Source organism: Anolis sagrei, chromosome 5, assembly GCF_037176765.1.
Source record: "Anolis sagrei isolate rAnoSag1 chromosome 5, rAnoSag1.mat, whole genome shotgun sequence".
Lineage (NCBI taxonomy): Eukaryota > Metazoa > Chordata > Lepidosauria > Squamata > Dactyloidae > Anolis > Anolis sagrei.
The window spans coordinates 177,504,689-177,528,873 of NC_090025.1; the positions used below are offsets into that span (position 1 = coordinate 177,504,689).

The 24,185-nt window shown below is 41.3% G+C and overlaps 1 protein-coding gene across 1 annotated transcript in view; it reads right to left on the reverse strand.

Annotated features, from left to right (window-relative positions):
* WASHC1 (WASH complex subunit 1) overlaps positions 1-24,185 on the reverse strand; it is a 70,383-nt gene that overhangs the window by 38,328 nt on the left and 7,870 nt on the right. Inside the window, exon 2 of the mRNA XM_060776759.2 lies at positions 13,164-13,317. Coding sequence (XP_060632742.2) covers positions 13,164-13,312 — 149 coding nt within the window. The 5' untranslated portion in view covers positions 13,313-13,317. The remainder of the gene's footprint in view (positions 1-13,163; positions 13,318-24,185) is intronic.

Here is a 24,185-nt window from a genome sequence, read left to right on the forward strand (position 1 = left end):
CAAGGTCATTTACCCAGCCCTTGCTCAGGGTCAACCTAAGTCTGAAAGGACTTGAAAGCACACAACAACATCAACAATCCTATCTCATCAGCCAAAAGTAGGCCCACACTTCCCATAGAAATACTAATAATTTTATATTTGTTGAAATTGTTCTTCATTTTAATTATTGTATTATTTTTAAGTGTTTTTGCACTACAAATAAGATATGTGTAGTGTGCATTCGTTTTTTTTTTTTTCAAATTATAATCCGGCTCTCTAACAGTTTGAGAGACCGTGACCTGGCCCCCTGTTTAAAAAGTTTGGGGACCCCTGACATACAGTGTAAAACTTTAGTATTTTTCCCTGAAAAATTATCACAGAGTGGTTGAACAATTATCAAGGAAAGGCTGAGGAAAGGTTCCATTATTGTTGGGGGGTGAGAACTAGGCCAGTGCTACTTAAGCTATCTGGTGTGGGGAGCTGGCAAGGTTTCTTTCTCAATGTGCCATGGACAGACACCTTATTTATACTAGTACATCTGATTCTTTCTCTCCTGGAACTTGTCATGGACCATTTTAAGCAAACAAACCTAGTGGGTGCTCACCAATGCTTCCTCTTCATCCTGGAAAGAAATGATGACCGGAGGGCCGCAGGGTTCTGTCCTAGGCCTGTTCAACATCTTTATTAATGACTTAGATGAAGGGTTAGAAGACATGATCATCAAGTTTGCAGATGACACCAAATTGGAAGGGATAGCCAATATCCCAAAAGACAGAAACAGAATTCAAAATGATCTGAATAGATTGGAGAGATGGGCCAAAACCAACAAAATGAAGTGACAAATGCAAGATCCTCCACTTAGGCAGAAAAAAAATGAAATGCAAAGATACAGAATGGGGGGCGCCTGGCTTGACAGCAGGATGTGTGAAAAAGATCTTGGAGTCCTCGTGGACACCAAGCTAAAGTAAAAGTAAAGGTTGTGCCCTGACATTAAGTCCAGTCATGTCTGACTCTGTGGTGCTCATCTCAATTTCTAAGCCGAAGAGCCAGCGCTGTTCGTAGACACCTCCAAGGTCATGTGGCCAGCATGACTGCATGGAGCGCCGTTACCTTCCTGCCAGAGCTGTACCTATTGATCTACTCACATTTGCATGTTTTTGAACTGCTAGGTTGGCAGAAGCTAGGGCTGACAGTGGAAGCTCACGCCGCTGCCCGGAATCGAACCTGCGACCTTTCGGTCAACAAGTTCAGCAGCTCAGCACTTTAACCCACTGCGCCATCGGGGGCTCCAGACAACAAGCTAAACATGAGTCAATAATGTCATGCGGTAGCAGAAAAAGCCAGTGGGATTCTGGCATGCATCAATAGGAGCATAGTGTCTAGATCCAGGGAAGTCATGCTACCCCTCTATTCTGCCTTGGTCAGACCACACCTGGAATACTGTGACAAGTTCTGGGCACCACAATTGAAGGGAGATGTTGACAGGCTGGAATGTGTCCAGAGGAGGGTGACTGAAATGATCGAGGGTCTGGAGAACAAGCCCTATGAGGAGTGGCTTAAAGAGCTGGACATGTTTAGCTTTCAGAAGAGAAGGCTGAGAGGAGACATGATGGCCAAGTATACATATGTGAGGGAAAGTCATAGGGAGGAGGGAGCAAATTTGTTTTGTCCTGCCCTGGAGACTAGGATGCGGAAGAATGGCTTCAAACTACAAGAAAGGAGATACCACCTGAACATGACAGTCAGGGTGAGAGCTGTTCAGCAGTGGAACTCTCTGCCCCGGAGTGTGGTGGAAGCTTCTTCTTTGGAGGCTTTTAAGCTGAAGCTGAATGGCCATCTGTCATGGGTGCTATGAATGCGATTTTCCTGCTTCTTGGCAGGGGGTTGGACTGGATGGCCCACAAGGTCTCTTCCAACTCTATGATTCTATGACTTTGAGGAGCAATGAACTAGGCAATCATATACTCGAGGTTTATGAAGCTGAGTATGGAAGAAAGAAATACAGAAACCGATATCTTGTTTATTCATAAAATTCTAGAATTTGGAGGTGCAATTGGTAGGCAGAAGATTCAGGACATTGTCTAAGTCATGTTAGGAAACCACAGTGGCAACTAAAAGTGTGCTTAAAGAAGGACTGGCCATCCTAAATGAAACACATACATGACTCTGAGTACCAGTAACAGCAGGGCAACAGAAAATGAGGATTATTACCTGCATTCTCCATTTAGCTGGTTCTTGGAAAAGGCACATTATTGGATTAGACAGATTTTTGGAGACATCTAACAAGGCTCTTCTTGTGTCCCTTGATCCTGAGGACCTTGCCAGAGATAATTTATGCCAGGGATGAACAATAGATCATCCCCATCAGCTTTGTCAGCTAGAGCTGATGGGAAATTAATGCCAACAATATATAGGACCTTCATTCTTCAGCCCTAAGAGGGCCAGAGAAAACACAGACTACTGCTCATATTCAAATTTTGCCTCAATCCTCTCAATCTTTACCCTCTTCCTGGTTGTGTTTTAGAATGCTAGGTGGTATCAGGGCACTTAAATGCCAAAAATTGCCCCAGAGACTTCTGAGTTATTTCCTGATTAAACAGGTGCTTCAGTGGAGAAAGGGGAGAGCCAGGGATATCACAACCAAAATGCGCAGGAAAGTTATTTCACGGTCTAGGCCTACAGCAGTTTGGCCAGATAATCACAACACCTCCACAAGGAACATGCTGTCCACAGCCAACGGTGATGACCAAGATTTGGGCTCTGAGTGCTGAAAATATGTTACATAAGTGCTGAACCAATATTTATTTTATGCTAGTAGGATAAAAGGCATTCCTCCAAAGTCTCACTTTCATGAAATATATAGCAAAAGAAGGAACCACAGACACGGTCATTAAATACAGCAGCATTTAGAATCCAAATGTGCAAGGGCTAATGAGATTAAGTCTCCTGTGTGTGGCATTTTCCAGAAATCAAAGACTTGCTAGTCTTTAAAAAGTGTGATGCCATGTAGTTGAACTTTAATAGGTCATACATACACTAGGGAACAACAAGCAATTTTATTTAAAAGGTAAATAAGGGGGACACATAGACTACTGACAATATTGAATTTTAGCTCTTGAAGAAAAATATAGCCACATCATTAGAGTTGCTGTGATCTTTTAGCGGCATTTCATGCACATGCTGTGAGCTCTGTTCCTTCCTGGAGAGCTAAAAGTCATCATGTGGTGATTGCAGAATGACTTGTTTCTGAAGCAGTTTCCCAGAGGACAAGTCTCTAACATGTGCGTTGTGATCCACACTGGAGTCAGCACTCAGTATTTTAAACATACTTTTAAAAAGTGCACCAGCTATTAGTCCTGAAAGTGCACTCAGCTACCTACTGCAACATCACAAGTCTGTGCTGTTTGGCTACATGTGGATTTCATCATTGGTTGAAATAGTCATTGTTCCTTTGTGACACCAAATAGGAGGTCACTCCAAACTTTTATTGTTTTTTATTTGGATGGGGAAAAGGGAGTGTGGGCATCATGACTTGTGATAGAAGGCAACAGAAAGTGGAGCAGAGCCACATACAAAAAGTAAAAAGAAAAAAAAAACCTATCTCCATCATGGAACCTTATTATTTTAAAACAATGATGTAGAATGGCTAAAGACCTCTGCCATATAAGGGGCCAGAATCAGAACAAGTCACAGGACCAAAGGAAAAAAATCAACCTCTATGAGGGGGTCATAACCAGATACAGTGAAGACATCTGCCCTTGCACTTTGCTACTCAGCTGCTGAGTATGTGTGCCCAGTGTGGAACACATTTCACCACACTAAAACAGTGGATGTGGCTCTTAATGAGACATGCCACATTATCACAGGATGGATACACCCAACAGAACTGGAGAAATTATACTGTTTAGCCTGTATTGCACTACTTGACATCTGCCAAGAAGTAGCAGCCAATAATGAAAGGACTAAGGCAGTAACATCTCTGGCCCATTCGGATATCACGCCAATACCTAAAATCAAGAAATAGCTTTCTAAGATCTACAGAGATACTCATAGGACCACCTCAGCAAATGAGAGTCCAAAAGTGGCATGCTAAAACCTGGAGCCTCAAGGCATGGCTGATACCAAATGAGACACTTCCCCTTAGGCATACTGAAGACTGGATGACTTGGCACTGAACAGACTGCACTCTAGCACCACAAGTTGCAGAGCCAACCTTAAGAAATAGGGCCACAAAGAGGAGTCCACAACATGCGAGTGTGGAGTAGAGCAAACCCCAGACCACCTATTACAATGCAATCTGAGCCCTTCCGCATGCACAATGGAGGACCTTCTCGCAGCAACAGCAGAGGCACTCCATGTGGCCGGCTACTGGTCAAAGGACATTTAATATAATGCCAAGTTTTCAAACTTTGTATTCTTAAAATACATCACAACTGTACCCTTAGTTCCCTTCAGATATGATAAATAAAACCTATATGACAAGCAGTGCAGATATTTTTGGGATAAGAAATTTCCTCTGTTAGAAATTCATATTTAACTAATGCACCAGAATCCCATCTACCATGAATCCAATGTTCACGACTTACTCCTGTTCTTTCCTCTGCTGTGTGAAAACAGATCTTCCACTTTGGGGAGAATCTTTGCTCAAAGGAAAAGTGCTTCGTTCACACTGCATTATTATGCCATCCTTGTCCTGGCGTCATCTGAAGCTCAACTAATAATTGCTTATAGACCCAAGTGCCACTATTAGAAGAGGGACTGCTTATTTTTCAAGTGCCACTAAAAAAACCTCCTTCAGTTTCTTTCCTGCCTTCAAAATCCCAGGCTCTACAAAATGCCTGCTGTTTTGATCAAGAGTCACTCAGCATGAAATATATACACACTGTTATGGTGAGCAAAGTGTTTGTTTTTGTTTTATTAAAAAAATAACTTTTTTAAGATTTACCAACTATTGCTCTGTAGCTAGAACAAATTTCAAAAACTCCAACTCTCACAGCACTCTAGAATGGGATTTGAGTAAAAACCATTGAAACAAGGATATTTTTTTAAATCTCATGGTTCCTTGAAGGTTAAAAAAAATGTAACACAGGAAGATTAGCTTAATCTGCTCTTAAAAGGGGCTTTACAAAAGATAACTTAAAACCTGACTGGTCATCTACTTTAAGTGAACAAAAGACTTGGTTCACCCTTAGGAATATTTGCTTAATTGAACTGTTGGCATTTCAGATACTGGAGATTAAGCCTTCCAAAGATGAGTACAACACTTTGAACAAGCTCTCCCTCAAGGGGGTGACGAAAACTCAACGTCTTGTAGAACTGGCATGGAGGATCAGCAACCAACTGAATAACTATGGACAATCGTCATGCTGGCTGAGGGAGCTATCACCCTAAAAGTAATGTTTTCTTATTCAGTACCTGGGCCTTAAATGGTTGTGCATCTCAATGTCTTGTTTTCAATGGCTTGAGATTTGTCCAACCTTTAGTGTAGATGTTTAGTCAACTACCATTCCACCATGGTAGTTGACTAAACATCTACACCAAACGTTGGTAGATGATTAAACTACCACCAACTACCATTCCTAGCATTCCTCCAACTTTCAACTCTAAAATGTCACTGGAACAAGTAGACACTTCCCAAGTGTAGGTACCTCACAATGATAGGCAGCTCCTGTATTTGTGCCCTGGCTGCATAAAAAGTTCTTCAACTGTTTACCATTCAACTGTTGAATACATGAGCTGTCGATCACCATTCTTGAAATGCTACATCATTTCTTCTGTTGTTCATCTAGCAGTTTGTGGCATAGCAAATGACAATATGCAAAGTCAAAGAATTCCACAATATATTGCAGCCCTGCTTCTTGGAATTGTACCCAACAAGTCCTCCAATGTCTTGTGATTTTACCCTGTTGTTGAGCAAATAATTAAAACCGTAAGGCCTAGAAACTTTGCTTTCAAAAGATAAACCCTGAGCGCTGGGATTGCTTCTTCTGCAGACTTTTGTGCTCAAGCAAAATCAAAGCATCAATGCACACAGTTGCTTTACAGGCAAATCTTTAGGATGGAAGAAAAGAATTCGTTGCACAAAGAGCTCCTGTGCCAGTTTGATATTCAACCCACCATTCTTTTGATGCATTCACAGCATATGCTGCTCTAGAGGCTCTCCTATCCATAACCACAGCATACTCTGTCTTTGAAGGCTTGGAGCTGAATGCTTCTTCCCGATAAGCCACAGCTTTCCTGGAAATATGAAATCTAGGCACCTTATCTCAAAAACCAGAAAGGAAGAAAAAAGGTCATTCTCTGCTAAGTGGCAAAACTCTCACCTTGAAAGCATTCCCTTTGATTGGCACAGAACACCCAAGGTTGTGGAACTTTTAATCAGACGCTTGCATAATTACCAAATCATTATTAATTATATCAGAGGGCTCCAAGGAAAGGCAAAGCAAACAAAGGGCTTGATGGAGTCTCTTCTGTTGTTGGATAGAATTAGTAATTACAAGCCATAAGAGCACTCAAGAGTGAGGGAGCAGTGCTGTGGTTGGAGTGGCAAGATCTGAGTGTGACTGACATGCAAAAGTGGTAGAAGAATGGGAGGGCAATCCAACTGAGAGAAATTAGAGAGAAGGTTCACCTTAGCATGTGCCTCCAAGACCACAAAGAATAAGACTTCTGCAAGAGAGGGGCTGTTGATGCCCTAGAGATTTGGGTTTGTTCTCCATCAGATACTGTACCATATTCCTGGAATCCTTCCAAATGACTGCCCTTCAGGGCCAGCCTTACATGAGGCATCTGCCTCAGATCAAAAATGTTGGGTGGGAGGCATCTCAAGAGTGGTGGTGGAGGACACTGGCCTGTTACCAGAGTTGACTTAAAGTTCAATTCCCAGCCCGGTTCCCCATTTTGTATGGATTGCAGACGGGAACACTTACTTACCTTTCACCTGAAGCAGCACACTAAGCTATCCTTCAAGAACTGCTACTAGGTAAACATTTGAGACTTTTCTTCCTTAGAGGTCCACCACAGACAGGGCCTCCATATCTCTCTGCTTAATGCAAGAGCTCCCATTGTACAGGGTGGGTCCTTACGCCAATTTCTAACTATTCTCATAAATCTAATTTACATGTCAGGTTGGGACTTTAACTTGATTTCATCTACTGGAGACTTCTAGAAGACAATAATCACCATCCCATGTCCCCCACCTCAAAAAAAGCACAGGAAGAGGATAATAAAAATGGTCTTGAGAGGCCACTTGATCCCTATTCTTGGTTCAATGACAAAGATGATTTTCCACCCCCATTCACGTTTACATTCACATCGCAGTTCAACGAGAGTAGCAAACTTAATTGCATGGAAGGGATTACTTGCCCCAGGCAAGTGCTCACTCTAATTATATTTTTAAAGTACATGTATTTAATGTGCTGAAGGATAGTTTGAATTGTGCTTTCAGTAGTTAATGCCTTCACTTTTGTTAATTCAAAGTCCAACTTTCCCTAAACAACATATGAAGTGGCAGCAGACATGATGATCCTATGAAGGAAACAAGGTATCAGAAGTATGTTTTAAGAGACCAGGAGTCCCTTGGCTATAATGGTTTGGTTTAATCATGAAACCAGCATTTTATTTTAACCAAGCAGGGTTTCCTGACCTCAGGTGCTCAGTACAAAGTGGGATGCTGCTGTCACCTAAAAGCTTCACCTGCCACCATCATGCAGTCCTAACACATGAATACTTATTATGTTATTTATTTATTTCTCGTGTCAGGGCAGCCAGTCAATTATATTACATTTCTAACAGAACAAAGCAAACAGACAGACAAAATACAAAATGTGTGAGTTTGGTAGTTGATTAAATGTCCTTTGACCAGTATTTGGCCACTTGGAGTGCCTCTGGTGTTGCTGCAAGAAGGTCCTCAATGGTGCATGTGGCTGGGCTCAGGTTGCATTGCAGCAGGTGGTCAGTGGTTTGCTCCTCTCCACACTCGCATGTCAAGGATTCCACTTTGTAGCCCCATTTCTGAAGGTTGGCTCTGCATCTTGTGGTGCCAGAGCGCAGTCTGTTCAGCGCCTTCCAAGTCGCCCAGCCCTCTGTGTGCCCAGGGGGGAGTTTCTCATTTGGTATCAGCCATTGGTTGAGGTTCTGGGTTTGAGCCTGCCACTTTTGGACTCTCGCTTGCTGAGGCGTTCCAGCGAGTGTCTCTGTAGATCTTAGAAAACTATGTCTGGATTTAAGTCGTTGACGTGCTGGCTGATATCCAAACAGGGGATGAGCTGGAGATGTCTCTGCCTTGGTCCTTTCACTATTGGCTGCCACTGCCCAGCGGATGTCAGGTGGTGCGATACCGGCTAGACAGTGGAATTTCTCCAGTGATGTAGGGCGCAGACACCCCATGATAATGCGGCATGCCTCATTAAGAGCCACATCCACTGTTTTAGTGTGGTGAGATGTGTTCCACACTGGGCATGCATACTCAGCAGCAGAGTAGCACAGCGCAAGGGCAGATGTCTCCACTGTATCTGGTTGTGATCCCCAGGTTGTGCCAGTCAGCTTTCGTATGATATTGTTTCTAGCACCCACTTTTTGCTTGATGTTCAGGCAATGCTTCTTGTAGGTAAGAGCATGGTCCAGAGTGACTCCCAGGTATTTGGGTGCGCTGCAATGCTCCAGTGGGATTCCTTCCCAGGTGATCTTCAGAGCTCAGGATACTTCTCTGTTCTTGAGATGAAATGCACATGTCTGTGTTTTAGAAGGGTTGGGGATCAGCTGGTTTTCCCTGTAATAGGCAGTAAGAGCACCTAGAGCTTTGGAAAGCTTCTGTTCTACCATCTCAAAGCTCCCTGCTTGAGAAGTAATGGCACGATCATCAGCATAGATGAAACTCTCTGTCCCTTCTGGCAGTGGCTGGTCATTTGTGTAGATGTTGAACATGGATGGAGCAAGCACACTCCCCTGAAGTAGGCCGTTCTTCTGTTTCCGCCATCTGCTTCTCTGGCCTTGGAACTCAACAAAAAAGCTCCTGTTTTGTAGCAGGTTTCCTATGAGGCGGGTGAGGTGGTAGCCCTTTGTGATATTATACAGTTTTCTTAGGAGGAGGTGGTGGTTCACAGTATCATAGGCTGCAGTATCATAATTCACTTATTATGTGAAGGTAGTACTAAAAGTTTTATATGCATCACAAAATAAATAAAATCTTACTATTATTTATACCCACCATTCCCCCAGTCTGGGGCTCAAGACATCTTACAACTCTTAGCACACATAAAGCTCAAAAATATAGCTAATCCAAAGTTAACAATACTATTGAACTATCTGTAAGATTAAAATAATGAATACAGATGATTTACATAATTTTGAAGTAAACAACGAAGACATTGAAACAGTTCAGGGGTTTCCAAACCTTGGCCCAGTCAAGAAAGGGAAAAAGACTAGGATTTGGAAGGAACTGGACAAGACCCTGAAGTGTAAAGGTATATCATTAAGTACTAAAGTTATTATGCCATTATATTTCCCAGTTCTATGTATGGCTAAGAAAGCTAAATAGTGAAGAAAGCTGATTGGAAGGATTCTGGAGAAGAGTTCTATGGATACAGTGGACTGCTAAAAAGATTTTTAAAAAGGGTTCTAGAGAAAATTGAGCCTGAAGTTTCCATAAAAGAATTATTATTTTTTTGTCGTGTGAGGAGCGACTTGAGAAACTGCAAGTTGCTTCTGGTGTGAGAGAATTGGCCGTCTGCAAGGACATTGCCCAGGGGACGCCTGGATGATTTGATTTTTTAAAATCATCCTTGTGGGAGGCTTCTCTCATGTCCCCGCATGAGGAGCTGGAGCTGATAGAGAGAGCTCATCCACCTCTCCCCGGATTCGAACCTGCGACCTGTCGGTCTTCAGTCCTGCCGGCACAGGGGTTTAACCCACTGCGCCACCGGGGGCTCATAAAAGAATGAGACAATATCACACAGCTCTGAGTCTGCAAAACCCGAGCAGGATGATAGGATGGCTTCATCATGGGGTTGCCATAAGTCCACAGACAACAACAGCAACAACAACAAATAAAACCAGTTAGAAGCGATGTTAGAACCAACAAACAATACAGTGGGTAGATGGTACAGCAGAATTCTGCAAAGTCTAGTCCCCTTGAGCAGGCAGTCTTCAAAGGACTGCCAAAATAAAAATATTAACCTGCCTGCAGAAAGACATCAGAAAGGTGCCACTCTCTCTGAAAAGACTGGTTCCTTAAATCATATTCAACAGCTTGTTTAGACTGGGAGCTACCTCTTTTCCAAAGAAGAAAGAAATTACTGCTGATCTCAAAGAGTGTACAAAAAAAGGGGGGGAGGGCTTTCTTTTCCTGTTATTGTTAATTGTGTGATATGTTTGTGCCACTGGGCCATAGAGATATAGCTACAGAGATGGGAAGGTCGCAGCACACACTCCAAATCAAGGGTATTGTACACATCAATGAAATTTTCCTTATGTTCCAAAATATCTTGCATTGTAGTAACTTAAAACCTCAGATGAGCCTTTTAAAATATTGTTAGGCATTCAAGAAAATGGAATAGACAATTTACCTCGGGAATGCAAACACAGTAAATAAATATAAGAGTATCAGATATAAACGATTTTCAATGTCTCATTCTCTGCAATGCTAGACATTTGGGGATTGAAGGGGCATTTTATTGGAGGAGTAGTATCCTTAATAGAAGGGGAGGGGGCTTGTTTTATTCCCAGCTACACTCCTAGTGGGTGGCCAGGTGAAACAGACGATCAGTTACAAGCCCTGAAGCCCCTTCTTTGACAAAATAGTGGCTGGACTCTTGAAGACTCCTGATTGCTTACAAAAGTGTACAGAATCAGTTCAGAGCCAAGACTGTGGATTTAATATGGATGAAGACAGAATATGACAGCAGCATCTCCCAGTCTGTATAGCTGTTGGGGCAACAACAACTTACCATAGCTAACACTGCTTCGAATTAACACTGAAGACCCAAAAATGCCTCAAGTCTAAATCATATCTTCCCTTTAAAAAGTACAATTACAACTAGGAAAGCAGTCCAGTACATCCCTCAAAATGAATTTGTAGCATTCCAAGATCTTGTCTTTTGACAGCCCTGCTACCAGTTAGATTTGTTTGAATCTCACTGTGCTTGAGAGAAAATAAAAAAATACTTTATTTAAAAGAGGCATTTGATGATTAATGGGTTGTGTAGGATATGGGTTTGTTTGTTTTTTAAAGAGGGGTGCATGATACATTTTTATCTATATTGTAATGATATAAAATGATTCTATACTGTGTTACATTCTAGATTTTAGGGTAAAGGTAAAGGTTTCCCCTGACATTAAGTCTAGTTGTGTCCAACTCCAGGGGTTGGTGCTCATCTCAATTTCTAAGCCAAAGAGCCAGCGTTGTCCATAGATGCCTCCAAGGTCATGTGGCCAGCATAACTGCATAGAGTGCTGTTACCTTCCCGCAGAAGCGGTACCTATTGATCTACTCACATTTGCATGTTTTTGAACTGCTAGATAGGCAGAAGCTGGGGGTAACAGCAGGAGCTCACCCCGTTCCCCAGATTCAAACCGCCGGACTTTCAGTCAGCAAGTTCAACAGTTCAGTGGTTTAACCTGCTGCGCCACAAGGGGGGCATTCTAGATTTTATATGCTAACTAATTTCTGTTAGGGTTTTAGGGTTTATATCTTGTTTTAACCTCATTGTATGCTACCTTACAACAAGGCAGGAGACACATGGAATATAAAACAAACAAACAAACAAGAGTATACCATTTAAGAACAACATCAAATTGGAATACCAAAATGCTGAAAACAGTCAGGTGTTTTAACACACTGAATCTTAATGATAATTTGAATAACAGCGTTGAGCAGCAACATACTCTCATCCTGTAAGACAACAAAGCTTTGCCATTTTCCCTAAGAAATGAGTGGCAGGAGCAAATGCAGACACGTCTCAAACAGGGTACTAGTGCTATAAATGTTCTCCTTGCTGTAGTTCAACTCTCACCAACCTGGATGTGTTGGTTTACAATTCTGGAGGATGCAGAGCTGGGCTGCTATAGATGTCTGTTTTCACATAATTTACAAATAACAACTTAGTTCATAAAGGCCTTGGACAAAACTGGGAATTTTGGTCAACTTTACAGGTCAAACTTACGAGCCATTTATAGTTGGAGGTCATGCTTTTCTATAGGGCAGGGTTCCCTAAACTAAAGCCCACAGGCAGGATGTAACCCTCCAAGATCATTTACCCACCCTCCACCCTAAATTTTAGACTAAGGGTCACCCAAAAGGAAAGTTAATATGTCCATATTGCAATAAGCAAATCTAAGCAGTAAGAGGTTTGAAGACCCCTACTATAGGCCACAGGTACCCACCTCTGAGCTAGAATATCAAAGTGTTATTCGTTTTCTTTGGGGAAGAAACTAGATTCCATTTCTCTATAGAAGAGGGTATAAGAGATATATGCTTAACTTGTGCTTTCTGCTGGCAGAGCTACTAGGAAACCATATTTAACAATTAAATTAATCTTGTCCATAACCTGAACACAAATCATGTAGAGCTTTAAATGTCCAAGCCAACACCCTGTGCTCCACGCAGAAACTAATTGGCAGACAGCAGGGTGACTTTAGTTTGGGTGTAACATGCTTACTCCTAGGTTATCCCGTAACCAATCTGGCTGCCATGTTTTGAACTAATTGGAGTTTCTGAACTTGGTATAGAGGTAGCCCAATTTAAAGTGCATTGCAGAAGTCCAACCTTGAGATTATCAACACACGCACTACCATCTTTCAGTATTCTGATTCTAGGAATGGTTGCAGTTGGCATATCAGCCAAAGCTAGTAGTAAGCTATCCTAATCTTATAGGGTTAGTGTGGGTGTTACCTATTCTCCTAGTCAAGTTTCCTGGAAATTCCAAATCCATACATCACCTATCTCATGAAAGGCAGCATTAGGATTCTTTGGTGTGAATGCGAGCTATGGATTAACTGAACTTGTCCTAATATTGATCTATTAGCAAGACCCATGACAGGACAAAATACCTAAGTCAACTAGTTTAGCTTCCACTACACTTTGGATCATTAAATGCACAAAGTCTGGGGGAGGGGGTTCAAGTTTAATGTTAAAGACAAAGGCCACTCCACCTGTTTTTTTCTCCTTCAGTGTGGACAAACCATACCTGTTGAAGACATCATCTGAGACTTGCTGCAGGTACTGAAGTGCATCTGCTATTTGATGAATAGCTTCTTCCCTCCGAAGGCCAGGCTGGATGAGGGGAACGGAGTATGTCTGTCCTTCCAAGAAATATTTCTGGCTTACAGTAGCCATTTTCCCTGGGAAAAAAACCCACACACATAAGATGCAGCTAGTTAAGAGCTTATTTAGTGCTATGTCAATACCTTGATTCCAGGAGCTTGGTTTTCTAGGCCAACCCTGAATGAATTGCTTTAACTCTCAATTGTTAAATGGGAGTGCAATGACAAAATGTAGGGCTATGCAGAGATCTGTTACAAACAGATATTCAAATTAATGGCTCTTGGGGTTGTCCTTAAGATCACCTTGAAGGGCTTTCTCAGATTGTATAAGGCTAATGATTTTAAAAAAAATTGTATGAGCACTTTAAAATATTTTAGAATCACAGGCATGATTTTACTTAGGAATAGAATTGATTTTGTTCATCTCCACACTCTTTGCATCAATACTGCTAATCATTACCAATAACATGGCAGTGATTATGACAATCCAAGAAACCTTTCACTTCCTATTAGGTATTTAGAAGCACTATCAGGAATCAGCCATTTGCTTGACTTTCTATAGAGGGAGGGGGGAGAGGGGGGAACAGCAGTAAAGCTGGGAGTAGAAGAACTTGGTCCTCCAAAGTCCCAGACCAACATTCAAACTGCAGTTGACCTCTATATTTGCAGGTCTGATTATTCATGGACTTGATTTAAGTGTTCTCTCTAGGTCAGTGGTTCTCAACCTATGGGTCCCCAGCTGTTTTGGCCTACAACTCCCACAGATCTCAGCCAGTTTACCAACTGTTAGGATTTCTGGGAGTTGAAGGCCAAAACTTCTGGGGACCCACAGGTTGAGAACCACTGCTCTAGGTCCTCCAGCATGATTCTATTGTCAGCTTCCAGAACTAAGGATTCCTAGAGAGGTGCTCTCTCAGGTAAATAAAAGCAATTTTGTTATTCATGGATTTTCAATTTCACAGGGACCCTGTGCTCCTAACCCCAGCGAATGTGGAGAGTTGACTGTCCTGTATATTGTGCAAGTTCTCTGATGGATCACTGCTTTTGTGTCATAAATGATACAAAGTGATAAAGAGAACACCCGAAAGTGGGATCATAGGCCTTGGCAGCTATATCATCAAAATAAGTCAGGAGTGTAGAGCAGTATCAATTCAAAATGACAGACTAGAGCTCAGCAGTGTCAAAAACAAGAAATGAGAGACACCGGTGAAGTTACAGGGACCCAAAACTAATATGAAATGTCATCAAGAGAGACTTTTATTTCTCCTTGTGACAGAAGTGGGCCAACGGGATGGTGAGAGGTGGACCTTTTGAGCAAATGACAACACGTTTCCACATGAGCAAGAGAATGGGAAGGCAGGCATGATCCAGTTAGAGATGGCAGAAGATCTTGAACGTTTTCTTCCAACAATGAGAATCAACCCATAGAGTCTAGAAGAATTATCCATTGGTCTTGCTGGCTGGGGGAATTGCGAGAATTGCAGTTTAAAAAAATTAAAACAATGTTTTCCTACTCTTTTCAAGTCTATGTACAGTGGGTGTCCCAGGTTTAGGGAGAAAATGCATTAGGAGTTCATGAAAGTGGCTAAAACCATAACGGTGTTATCCAAATGTTTGTCTAAATATGCATATAGTGTGTTAGTTAAATAAATCCTGTTGACTTACCCTTGACAACACCTGAGAGTAAGAGCAAAAATGTCAGCTCTGGATGAAGCCTAAATGCTAATTCTGAAACTGGGCATACGACAGCCAGACTGGAACTGTCAGTTACAATAAAGAAACCATTACACACCTTGGCAGCGATTTTCAGTCAGTTCTGCCAGCTTATATTTAAGACAGGAGAATTCAAAAATTCCGACAGGCCATTAATGAGCATTATATTGGCTCTCATTGGCACATTCCTATGGTTTGCAGTTTCAGATGCTAAGGTAACTGTAGGTCAAAGGGTCCCAGAAGAAACTGCAGACAGAGAAGGGCTCTCTGGTGGCCAGCAGATTTAGCAGCTAACAGAGAACTTAGGAAGAGGCAAAAGATGTGCAAGAAAAGCTGTGAGAGTAAATCAGGCAAAAGGACTTATCAGGTAGCTCTCTAGGGCAGTTTCTGGGAGAAGGCAATTGGCCAAAAGAAGCAAGACCCTACTAACCATCAAGAGCAGGTTCCTGGCTGGACCAGGGTTACCTGAATGTATGGCTCTGACCGAATGCCAGTAAATAACATTACCTCTAGTCCCATCATAACACAGACTTGTTTTGAGGACCTAAAGATTCCTAGAAAGGTATCTTCTTTAGGAATTTAATGGGATCGCCAATGCACCTCTATGGTATAATACCATAGAGCAGTGGTTCTCAACCAGTGGGTCCCCAGGTGTTTTGGCCTACAGCTCCCAGAAATCCCAGCCAGTTTACCAGCTGTTAAGATTTCTGGGAATCTTGAAGGCCAAAATATCTGGGGACCCACAGGTTGGGAACCACTGCCATAAAGGAAGAATACCATAGGATCACCTGGAGGACCTAGCAAATCCCTACAGATACCATATCTCCCCCAGTTAGGAAATCTGCAGATTCCAGAGTTATTAGGTTCTCGCTGTATGTGACTATACATGAGTACAAAATGGAACACAAACTACTCCCAATTCAACATACTGAAAGGCACAAAACTGGATGTTCAACTGTAGTCCATAGTAAAGATAAAGTTTTTCCCAGACATTAAGTCTAGTCGAGTCCATCTCTGGGGGATGGTGCTCATCTCTATTTCTAAGTAGAAAGGCCAGGTTGTCCATAGACACCTCCAAGATCACATAGCCAGCATGTCCACTGTTCATACAATAACCATTTAAACCACGAGAAGCAAAGTTTTACTTTATTATTATTATTAAATGTGGTTTTCAATGAAGCTACACAACTGGAAGATTCCTTTCCAAATCTACTCCCGTTCTTTGTATCTCATATCTAAACCTACCAGCCTGAGTTACTCTTATAGATATTATTTCTTACATGAGATTTGCTACTGCTCAGACACAGAGTGTGACCTATTCCCAACTGGGACTGGAATTGCCTGGAGGACCTAACAAATCCTTGGAGAAACCAATTTCTTCTAGATGTAAGTGAAACTGCAAATATGGAAGCCTCAAGTTAAAAACATCTCCAGCAGCAGAGAGCAGAACTAGTTAATTTCCCTATTCCTAAACGTGACACAGTGACTGATCTCTTTGTCATCGTACAGGAAGACATGTTTCGCCTCTGTCCCAGTTACAAATAATTTTGCAGTTTGGTATTTTTTTTCAAAACCAGTTGAAACAAAATTCTCTCTCTCTCATTTTTACTAACCAAATCCCGTAAGCAGATCTTATTCCCAACTGAGAAAGAATCGTGTTGCACCTGCTTGTTATATTATATATTACAGCTGATCAGCCTCTAAGAAGGAAAAAGAAGAGGCAATTCCAACTGGCTGAATATACCTGGATTCACACTCTAGACATTTAATATTCAAAAACTCAAAAGCCCTGAGATTGGACAAATGAATCTTTTAGATGTATTTTTTCTCAATCATGTGATTTAAAAATAATCATTCATTATTTCCATTCTGAACTCAAAATTTTAGAATTCTAGCAACAAAAAAAACACCTCCATACCCTTGAAATGAAAATCTCACATATCTCACTTGTCGTATTTTTGGGTCTTTCAGCACCAGAGGCTGGAAATTTTCTTTTTGAAATTATAGTTTCCAGTATATTTTGGCTTAGAATGGGGATGAGAACCACCCCCCAGAGTCGGACATGACTAGACTTAATGTCAAGGGTCATTGTTTTTATTGTTTTGCTTGATGTTTTATTATTTCCTTTTGAGTTTATTGTTGTATTTGTATACTGTTGTTGGTGGTGGTCTTGGCCTTTGTAAGCCGCATCGAGTCCTTTGGGAGATTTTGCGGGGTATAAATAAAGTTAATAATAATAATAATAATAATAATAATAATAATTTTTGAAGCTTTAGCCCCCGGGGGCACAGTGGGTTAAACCGCTGAGCTGCTGAACTTGCTGACCGAAAGGTCAGTGGTTCAGATCTGGGGAGCGGGGCAAGCTCCCACTGCTAGCCCCACCTTCTACCAACTTATCAGTTGGAAAACATGCAAATGTGAGTAGACCAATAGGTTCTGCTTCGGATGGAAGGTAACGGCACTCCATGCAGTCATGCTAACCACATGATTTTTGAGGTGTCTATGGACAACCCTGGTTCTTCAGCTTAGAAATGGGGATGAGAACCACCAATCTCCAGAGTTGGACATGACTAGACTTAATGTCAAGGGAAACCTTTGCCCTTTACTTTAGTCCAAAAAGAGAAACTTTTCCAAGGCTTCTGAAACTCCTGAGCAGAAAGAAGGCTTCCCTTGAAGAAACCCTGCCAGAGAAGGAGCATTCCTCACAAAAAGATCAAAGTCCCTCATGAATGACAACTGAGACTCTGATGCTTAATTTAAGGCAGGACTGGAGAGCAAGATTTTCTATAGCTGTAGTCTGTAGGATTAAAAAAAACCCACAGAAGTAGGTGGTCTTTTGCAACATTTGGTCTAGTGACAGGGACATAACTAATCTAGTCTCAAATATCCCACAGGGGCAAAAAAAGAACCAGTCTATTCTGAACAATTTTTCTCAAAACACCCACAATATTTTTTTTTGCTCCATGGAGCTCTTTAGGCAGTTTAATATTAGCATGTAATTTTTGAACATGCAAATGCTTCTGACGCGGTGTTGCTAGTCTGTCAAATCCTATCTGTGCTGCCCAGTCGATTATTGGTTGTGTTGAATGTATTTCTGTGTACCAGGAGAAACATTATATGTTCTATTTCAAAGAGGCACAAATCAGATAAATCTTGAGAGAGTGCAGGATAAAGTCTGATTCAACAGAGCGACTCGAGGGTGGATATGTGTTGGTTGCCAAGTCAAGTAACCTTCAATTTGCATTTATTTAGAATAAGCAAGGAGGTGTCGAATAACAGTGTAAGTCAAAAAGAAGGCTGAAAAAGAAGGATAAAGTCTATTTATAGCTTGGCTTAATTAAACTGTGTTCCATGGCGTTATTAAGCAGCAATCAGAAATGCAGATGGCACGAAGTTGATTGGCAAAGGTTTTGGTGCACTGAATAATAAGAAGTGTTGCCCCTATAAATAGGTCTAATCATCATCTGATGGGTGGAAGGAAGAGGTGAAAAAAAAGCATAAAGTAGAGGTGTAATTAGGCCCTCCAGCAAACTGCACTTCACGGTTGTTTGGCTGTTCTCATTACCTGCCACTCGACAAAACGCGGCTCCGGTGCTGATGAGCTGAGCCTGGATAAAGAACTTAAGAATGGAGATCAACTTAATTTAAACAGCTTTTGGCCACGTTCACTGTCAAAATACATTCTTCAGCAGCAAAAGAGGCCAGGTGGAATCAGTCTCGGAAGATCTGAAGCGGACAAGCACCCCAACAGGGATGAAATCTCCAGCTGTGTCCTTCTCACCCAGTAAGCTAATTAAACTGGGCAGCCAGAGATCCCCCAGACGGGCAAAGAAGCTGGCAGAAAAAGAGAAGAAAACAGCTGGGCTGCAGCATTAAAAGAGCTGGTCGGAAAAACAGCCAGAAGCGTTGAGCCTGATCACGTCACAGAAAGCTGAAGACGAGATTAATGAATGCAGCAATAATGTTAAACCTCCTGTTCCCCAACAGAATAAAGGGTCAGATCAAATTCACAGGAGGGGAATACAATAATGTAGCAACCATCAACCCTTGGTTGGTCAGCTGAGTCAGAGAATGGAGACCCTGTCAATCGTTGTCAGGATTTTCTTTTTCCGGGATGTCTTGCTGCATGGTGTTGCCACGTTTGAATGCTGATCATTGGGTGACGACTTCATACAAGAAATCTAATTACGCCAATGCCATTCAGTCTCAGATTCCCACATTCAAAGATGTTCACGCTTGTACTACAAATTGCTTTCCTTCATTCTCATGAAATCTGGGCATTATTTGCCCAAGAGAACAATTCCACTGGTTGTTTTGCAATCTGTAGAAAGCCATCAGACAACATTAGCCCCTTACTTGGTGGTGCTAACAAAATGAGATCAGGAAGGAAAAAAATGTTGTTATACTTGAAAAATATATGACACTTATCAGTTAAGTTGGCACTTTCACTGCTTCCCACTGGTCCTGCACTCACTCTTAAAATTATTATTGCTTTAGGTATTTTTATTTTTTGTACCATTTTATGCCATTTTATAAATCATCCAGATTTCATGCTATCAAATGGCTTACCAATATTAAAAAGTAACGGTAAAGGTTTCCCCTGACATTAAGTCTAGTTGTGTTTTACTTTGGGTGGTGATGCTCATCTCCATTTCTAAGCCAAAGAGCCTGCGTTGTCCATAGATGCTTCCAAAGTCATGTGGCCGACGTGATTGCATAGAGCACCAATACCTTCCTGCCAAATCAGTACCTATTGATCTACTCACATTTGCATGGGCCTAAGAGCGGGAGCTCATCCCGCTCCCTGGATTCGAACCACCAATCTTTTGATCAAGAAGTTCAGCAGCTCAGCAACTTAATCCGCTGCACTACCAGGGAGCCCTTAATATCAATATTACAAATGAATAAACATATATTACCTATAGGTTTGTTGCAAGGCAAGAGTTCTCCCAGTCTTAAAGATCTAGTCATTCTTCTGAATTCACTTGATGGCCCTCAGGACAAGAACTGTATGGATTTTAAGAAGTTTTAAAATTATGAAATGTGGTCAGAAGTGTACTTCTGGTTCTGAAAAGCAGAGGTTATGACTTATTTATGCACTGGAGGTTTCAAGAAAAGGTAATTCATCTTTTTTTCTGGATCATAAAAAGGATGAGGGAATTGGGGAACATTGGGCATCCCAAGGCCACACATTGTCCTATCTGTTCTGTATCCTTGAAGCAGCAGCAAATCTGACAGTATATTCGGAAATGGTAACTATGGGAAGCCTGAATGTGAACAAAAGTGTTGCCATATATCCTACTAATTTTATGCCCTCAGCATGATAGAATATTCAACTGATGCTTATGAATAACTAATATAGTCCCAAATGTTGTTAGATTATCCTTCTCTTCTCCTCCTTCCTTTTACACACACAGAGCTGGAAGGGAGGGCTTAACAGTACTCAGCCAAAAAAAGTCCCACAGGAACTGGCTGGCAGGGGACAATATGCCCTATTTCTTTAGGCCCAGGTTTTTCTTACCCCAAAAATCAATAAACTCAAACATAAAGGTAAGTTAAACTGCTTTGGGACAAAGATTACTTCAGGAAGAGGTCAACACAGGTTATTAAAAGAGAAAATTGCTTTCCATCAGTTTCAAAAAATGTTGCTTTGCTCAGTCCTGCTCTCTATTCGCCAAACATGGTCTTGCTATATTCTCAGAAGAAACAAGAGCATTAGCAAGGTCGTTCTCAGTCGTTATTGGAAGTGTATACTTTACACTTTAATGCTAATTTAGGAAGTCTTCTATTATAAATATTACTGAGCATGTAAACTGCTACGCAGTTGTTATTGGAACAGCAATTTGACGAACGAGACTGTTTTATTGTTTTAATGATTGTTTTATTGCATATGGATATATTGTTTTAATTTGATTTATGTTTAATTGTAGTGTATAATTGTAATTGTTTGTACTGGCATTGAATTTTGCTATTACTTACGTGTAAACCGCTTTGAGTCCCCATCGGGGTGAGAAAAGTGGAATAGAAATACTGTAAATAAACAAATAAATAATATTGCTATGTGCACCCAGTCAGCTTTAATTTATGTGACCCTAGTAATTAGGGACCTTAAAGCAACCCTGATACTGGGTTTTGCAAAATCAGATCAGTGGCTTCCTTTATTGAGTAAATCCACTTGTAATGTGGTCTTCCACTTTATCTACTGCTTTGAATTTCACCAAGTATTAATTTTTCCACTATTACAATCATAATTCAAAAGTTAAGCCACACAAGGCCTTTAAAAAACCACAGGTATATGTATCCAAGGGTGGAAGATATCCCAGAATATTAGTCTTTTTCAAAACACTTTAGTCAATTGCAGTCAAACAAAACCACCCCACTTTCATGGTTTCAATACCGGCATCTTTTCAGAAGAGCTGTTTATCTGTCCAACCTCTATTTACCTGTAACTGGTCATTTCTGAAAAAGGTATAGAATAAACCATTGTGTTGCAACATGTCAAGTCACTCAGTTACATCACCTGACACATTAATCAACATAATGGCTCTTTAATCCTAGTACATGGTGCAGCGGGTTAAACCACTGAGCTGCTGAACTTGCTGACAGGAAGGTGGTTCGCAATCGGGGAGCAGGGTGAGCTCCCGCTTTTAGGCCCAGTTTCTGCCAACCTAGCAGTTTAAAAACATGCAAATGTGAGATGATCAATAGGTACTGCTCCAGCGGGAAAGTAATGACATTCCATGCAGTCATGCCAGCCACATGACCTTGGGAAGCATCTACGGACAACGCTGGCTCTTCAGGTTGGAAATGGAGATGAGCACCAACCCCCCCCCCCCCCCCCCCAGAGTCAGACACAACTAGATTTAATGTCAAGGGGAAACCTTTACCTTTTACGTGTTTTGCCAATGTTTAAGTGGGGCGTTAGCAGCATTTCTTGGTGGATGGTCATTACTAATTTTATGAATGTTTAAGCTTTATCACTGATTGCATTTCATTTTCCTTTGACCATAGAGTTTATGGTTCTGGCATATGTGCAAGTATGCTTATTGTGTACCTGCAAATGTAGAATAATACTTGATGCAAAGTAGATTTGAACCCATGGAAAACAACATCACAATAAATGCATTATTAGTATTTCAGACGTCAGAAGAGTCTTTACCTGCATTGACAACAACCATCCAATACAGCTATACCTATGGAAAACAGCAATTCCCCTAGTTTTCCACCAATGAGCATTTCATGTCAGGGAATATTGGAGCTGCTGCTGTCTCCAATTCTACCCTACTTGGAAAAAACATGCTTGGTCCCCACAGGAATAGCCAAATGAAATCCAGCTGTCACTGAAGAGGGTTTATGACTTTTCAAAAGATACACCTGAAAAGTGTTAAATATTTTGCTTCAGCTGAATGGATTTATATCATCTTGATGCATGAAATGAAGTGTCAAAGCTTTGAAGCTTTCATTAACTTCTCCAATTTGGGAAGTGCACACCTCACAGTGACAGGCAATTTGCAGTAGAAGCAGCAGCGCACTAGCGGGGGCATCACCTCATTAAGGTGTTCGGATTATACTGCTTACCTTCAAGCTGTACCGCAAGAGACACCCTCAGCTCCATTTCCTTCACTGCCCATTTTCCAAACCACCAAGTGTGTGACAGAAATGAAGCCATACTTCTGACTTAAACCATGGGGATTCCTTGAGCATAGGAGAAATAGGAAATGGGGGGATTCCTTGGTTTGGCCTTGTGCTATGGGGAATATGAACTCTAAGGCCCATTCCAAATGCCTCTGTGAGAGCAATCTAGAGGAAAATATCATTAAACAGATGAATCGAAGAGTGAACCAGCACCAAAAGTGGATAGTATAGATTCATGACCTAGATTCTGAGCAAAGTGAGAGCTCTACAGCATTATGAAGGTAAAGCCACAACACCATTCACAATCATTTCCTCCTCCTGGAAGCAGAGAGATGAAAATCAACTGAGAACAAAACTGTGGGATATGTACCAACTTCTCAACAGGGTTTATTCTTAAGAGGAATCCACAGAATGCTATTATTTCAGACCAAACATTTCACCTTCCTTGATCTCATGCTTTTTAAGGAAATCCTTAACAATGTAGAATTGTTTAAGACCATGGTGAGAGGGTGAAGTTAATATCTCTGATACTCCACCTTGCTTTAGGAGTGTTGATAGGGGAAACTTGAATCTTACATCCATCCCATCAATCCCAAGCAAGATTTCTAGAAAGAAGCCACCTTAGAGTGTCTTCCCATTACAAATCAGGATTTACTCTCATCTTCTTGTCATCATGATTGGATGGACAGCAATCCCTAAAGCGGCTGATTGGTGAGCTATTCTGGCCCCTTCCACACAGCTGAGTAAAATCCCACATTTTCTGCTTTGAGCTGGAATATATGGCAGTGTAGACTCAGATAACCCAGTTCAAAGAAGATATTGTGGAATTTTCTGCCTTGATATTCTGGGTTATAGGGTGTGTGAATGGGCCCTGAGAGCCTAATCATGCTGGAGGAGGGGATAACGGAATGACTTTTTCAGCACCACTTGGGAATCTGTTTGGTCTCCTATGGGAATCCTATCAGCATCAGAGGAAAAAACAGGAGGATAATTAACCCTATGTACTCTCTTCCCTGAATACACTGACACAGGTACTTTCAGGAGTGGTGGTTTTGATCACCTATGGTGAACCACACAAACAATCTCCTAGGGTCATATGCAGGCCCTGAGCTGCCCAACCCAGCTTTATCATCTTATGTTTAATTCATCACCATTGCCTTTTCAGAAGGAATATTCATTGACACATCTGTTGATCTAAAGCTCTGCATTTGTCAGTCCAGGGAAAAGGGGAAAATAATACATTATGCATTCAGCTTCTCTTTGTACAAGTTGCTTGGAGCACTTTCTTTGCTAGCATTTCACATTCTTTTGTTGGGACGCAGTTTCTAGAAAATGTATGCATTCTTATGGAAGGCAATGATCTGAGAGCTGCAAAATTTGATGTAGCAGTTACAGGAAATTTGAGCTCAGCATAATATAATTCCTGTGTGTTTGGCTATCTTATTCAATATTAAAGACCCCAGAAGTCTTTTAAAAATAATATTTGTTATTTTCCAACCATAGGGCAAATATTTATGTTATCTTTGTGTTCTGCCTCTTGGCTCCTGACAGGCCCATCTTAATGGCATAGAACATAAATGTTTCTAATCCATTACGTT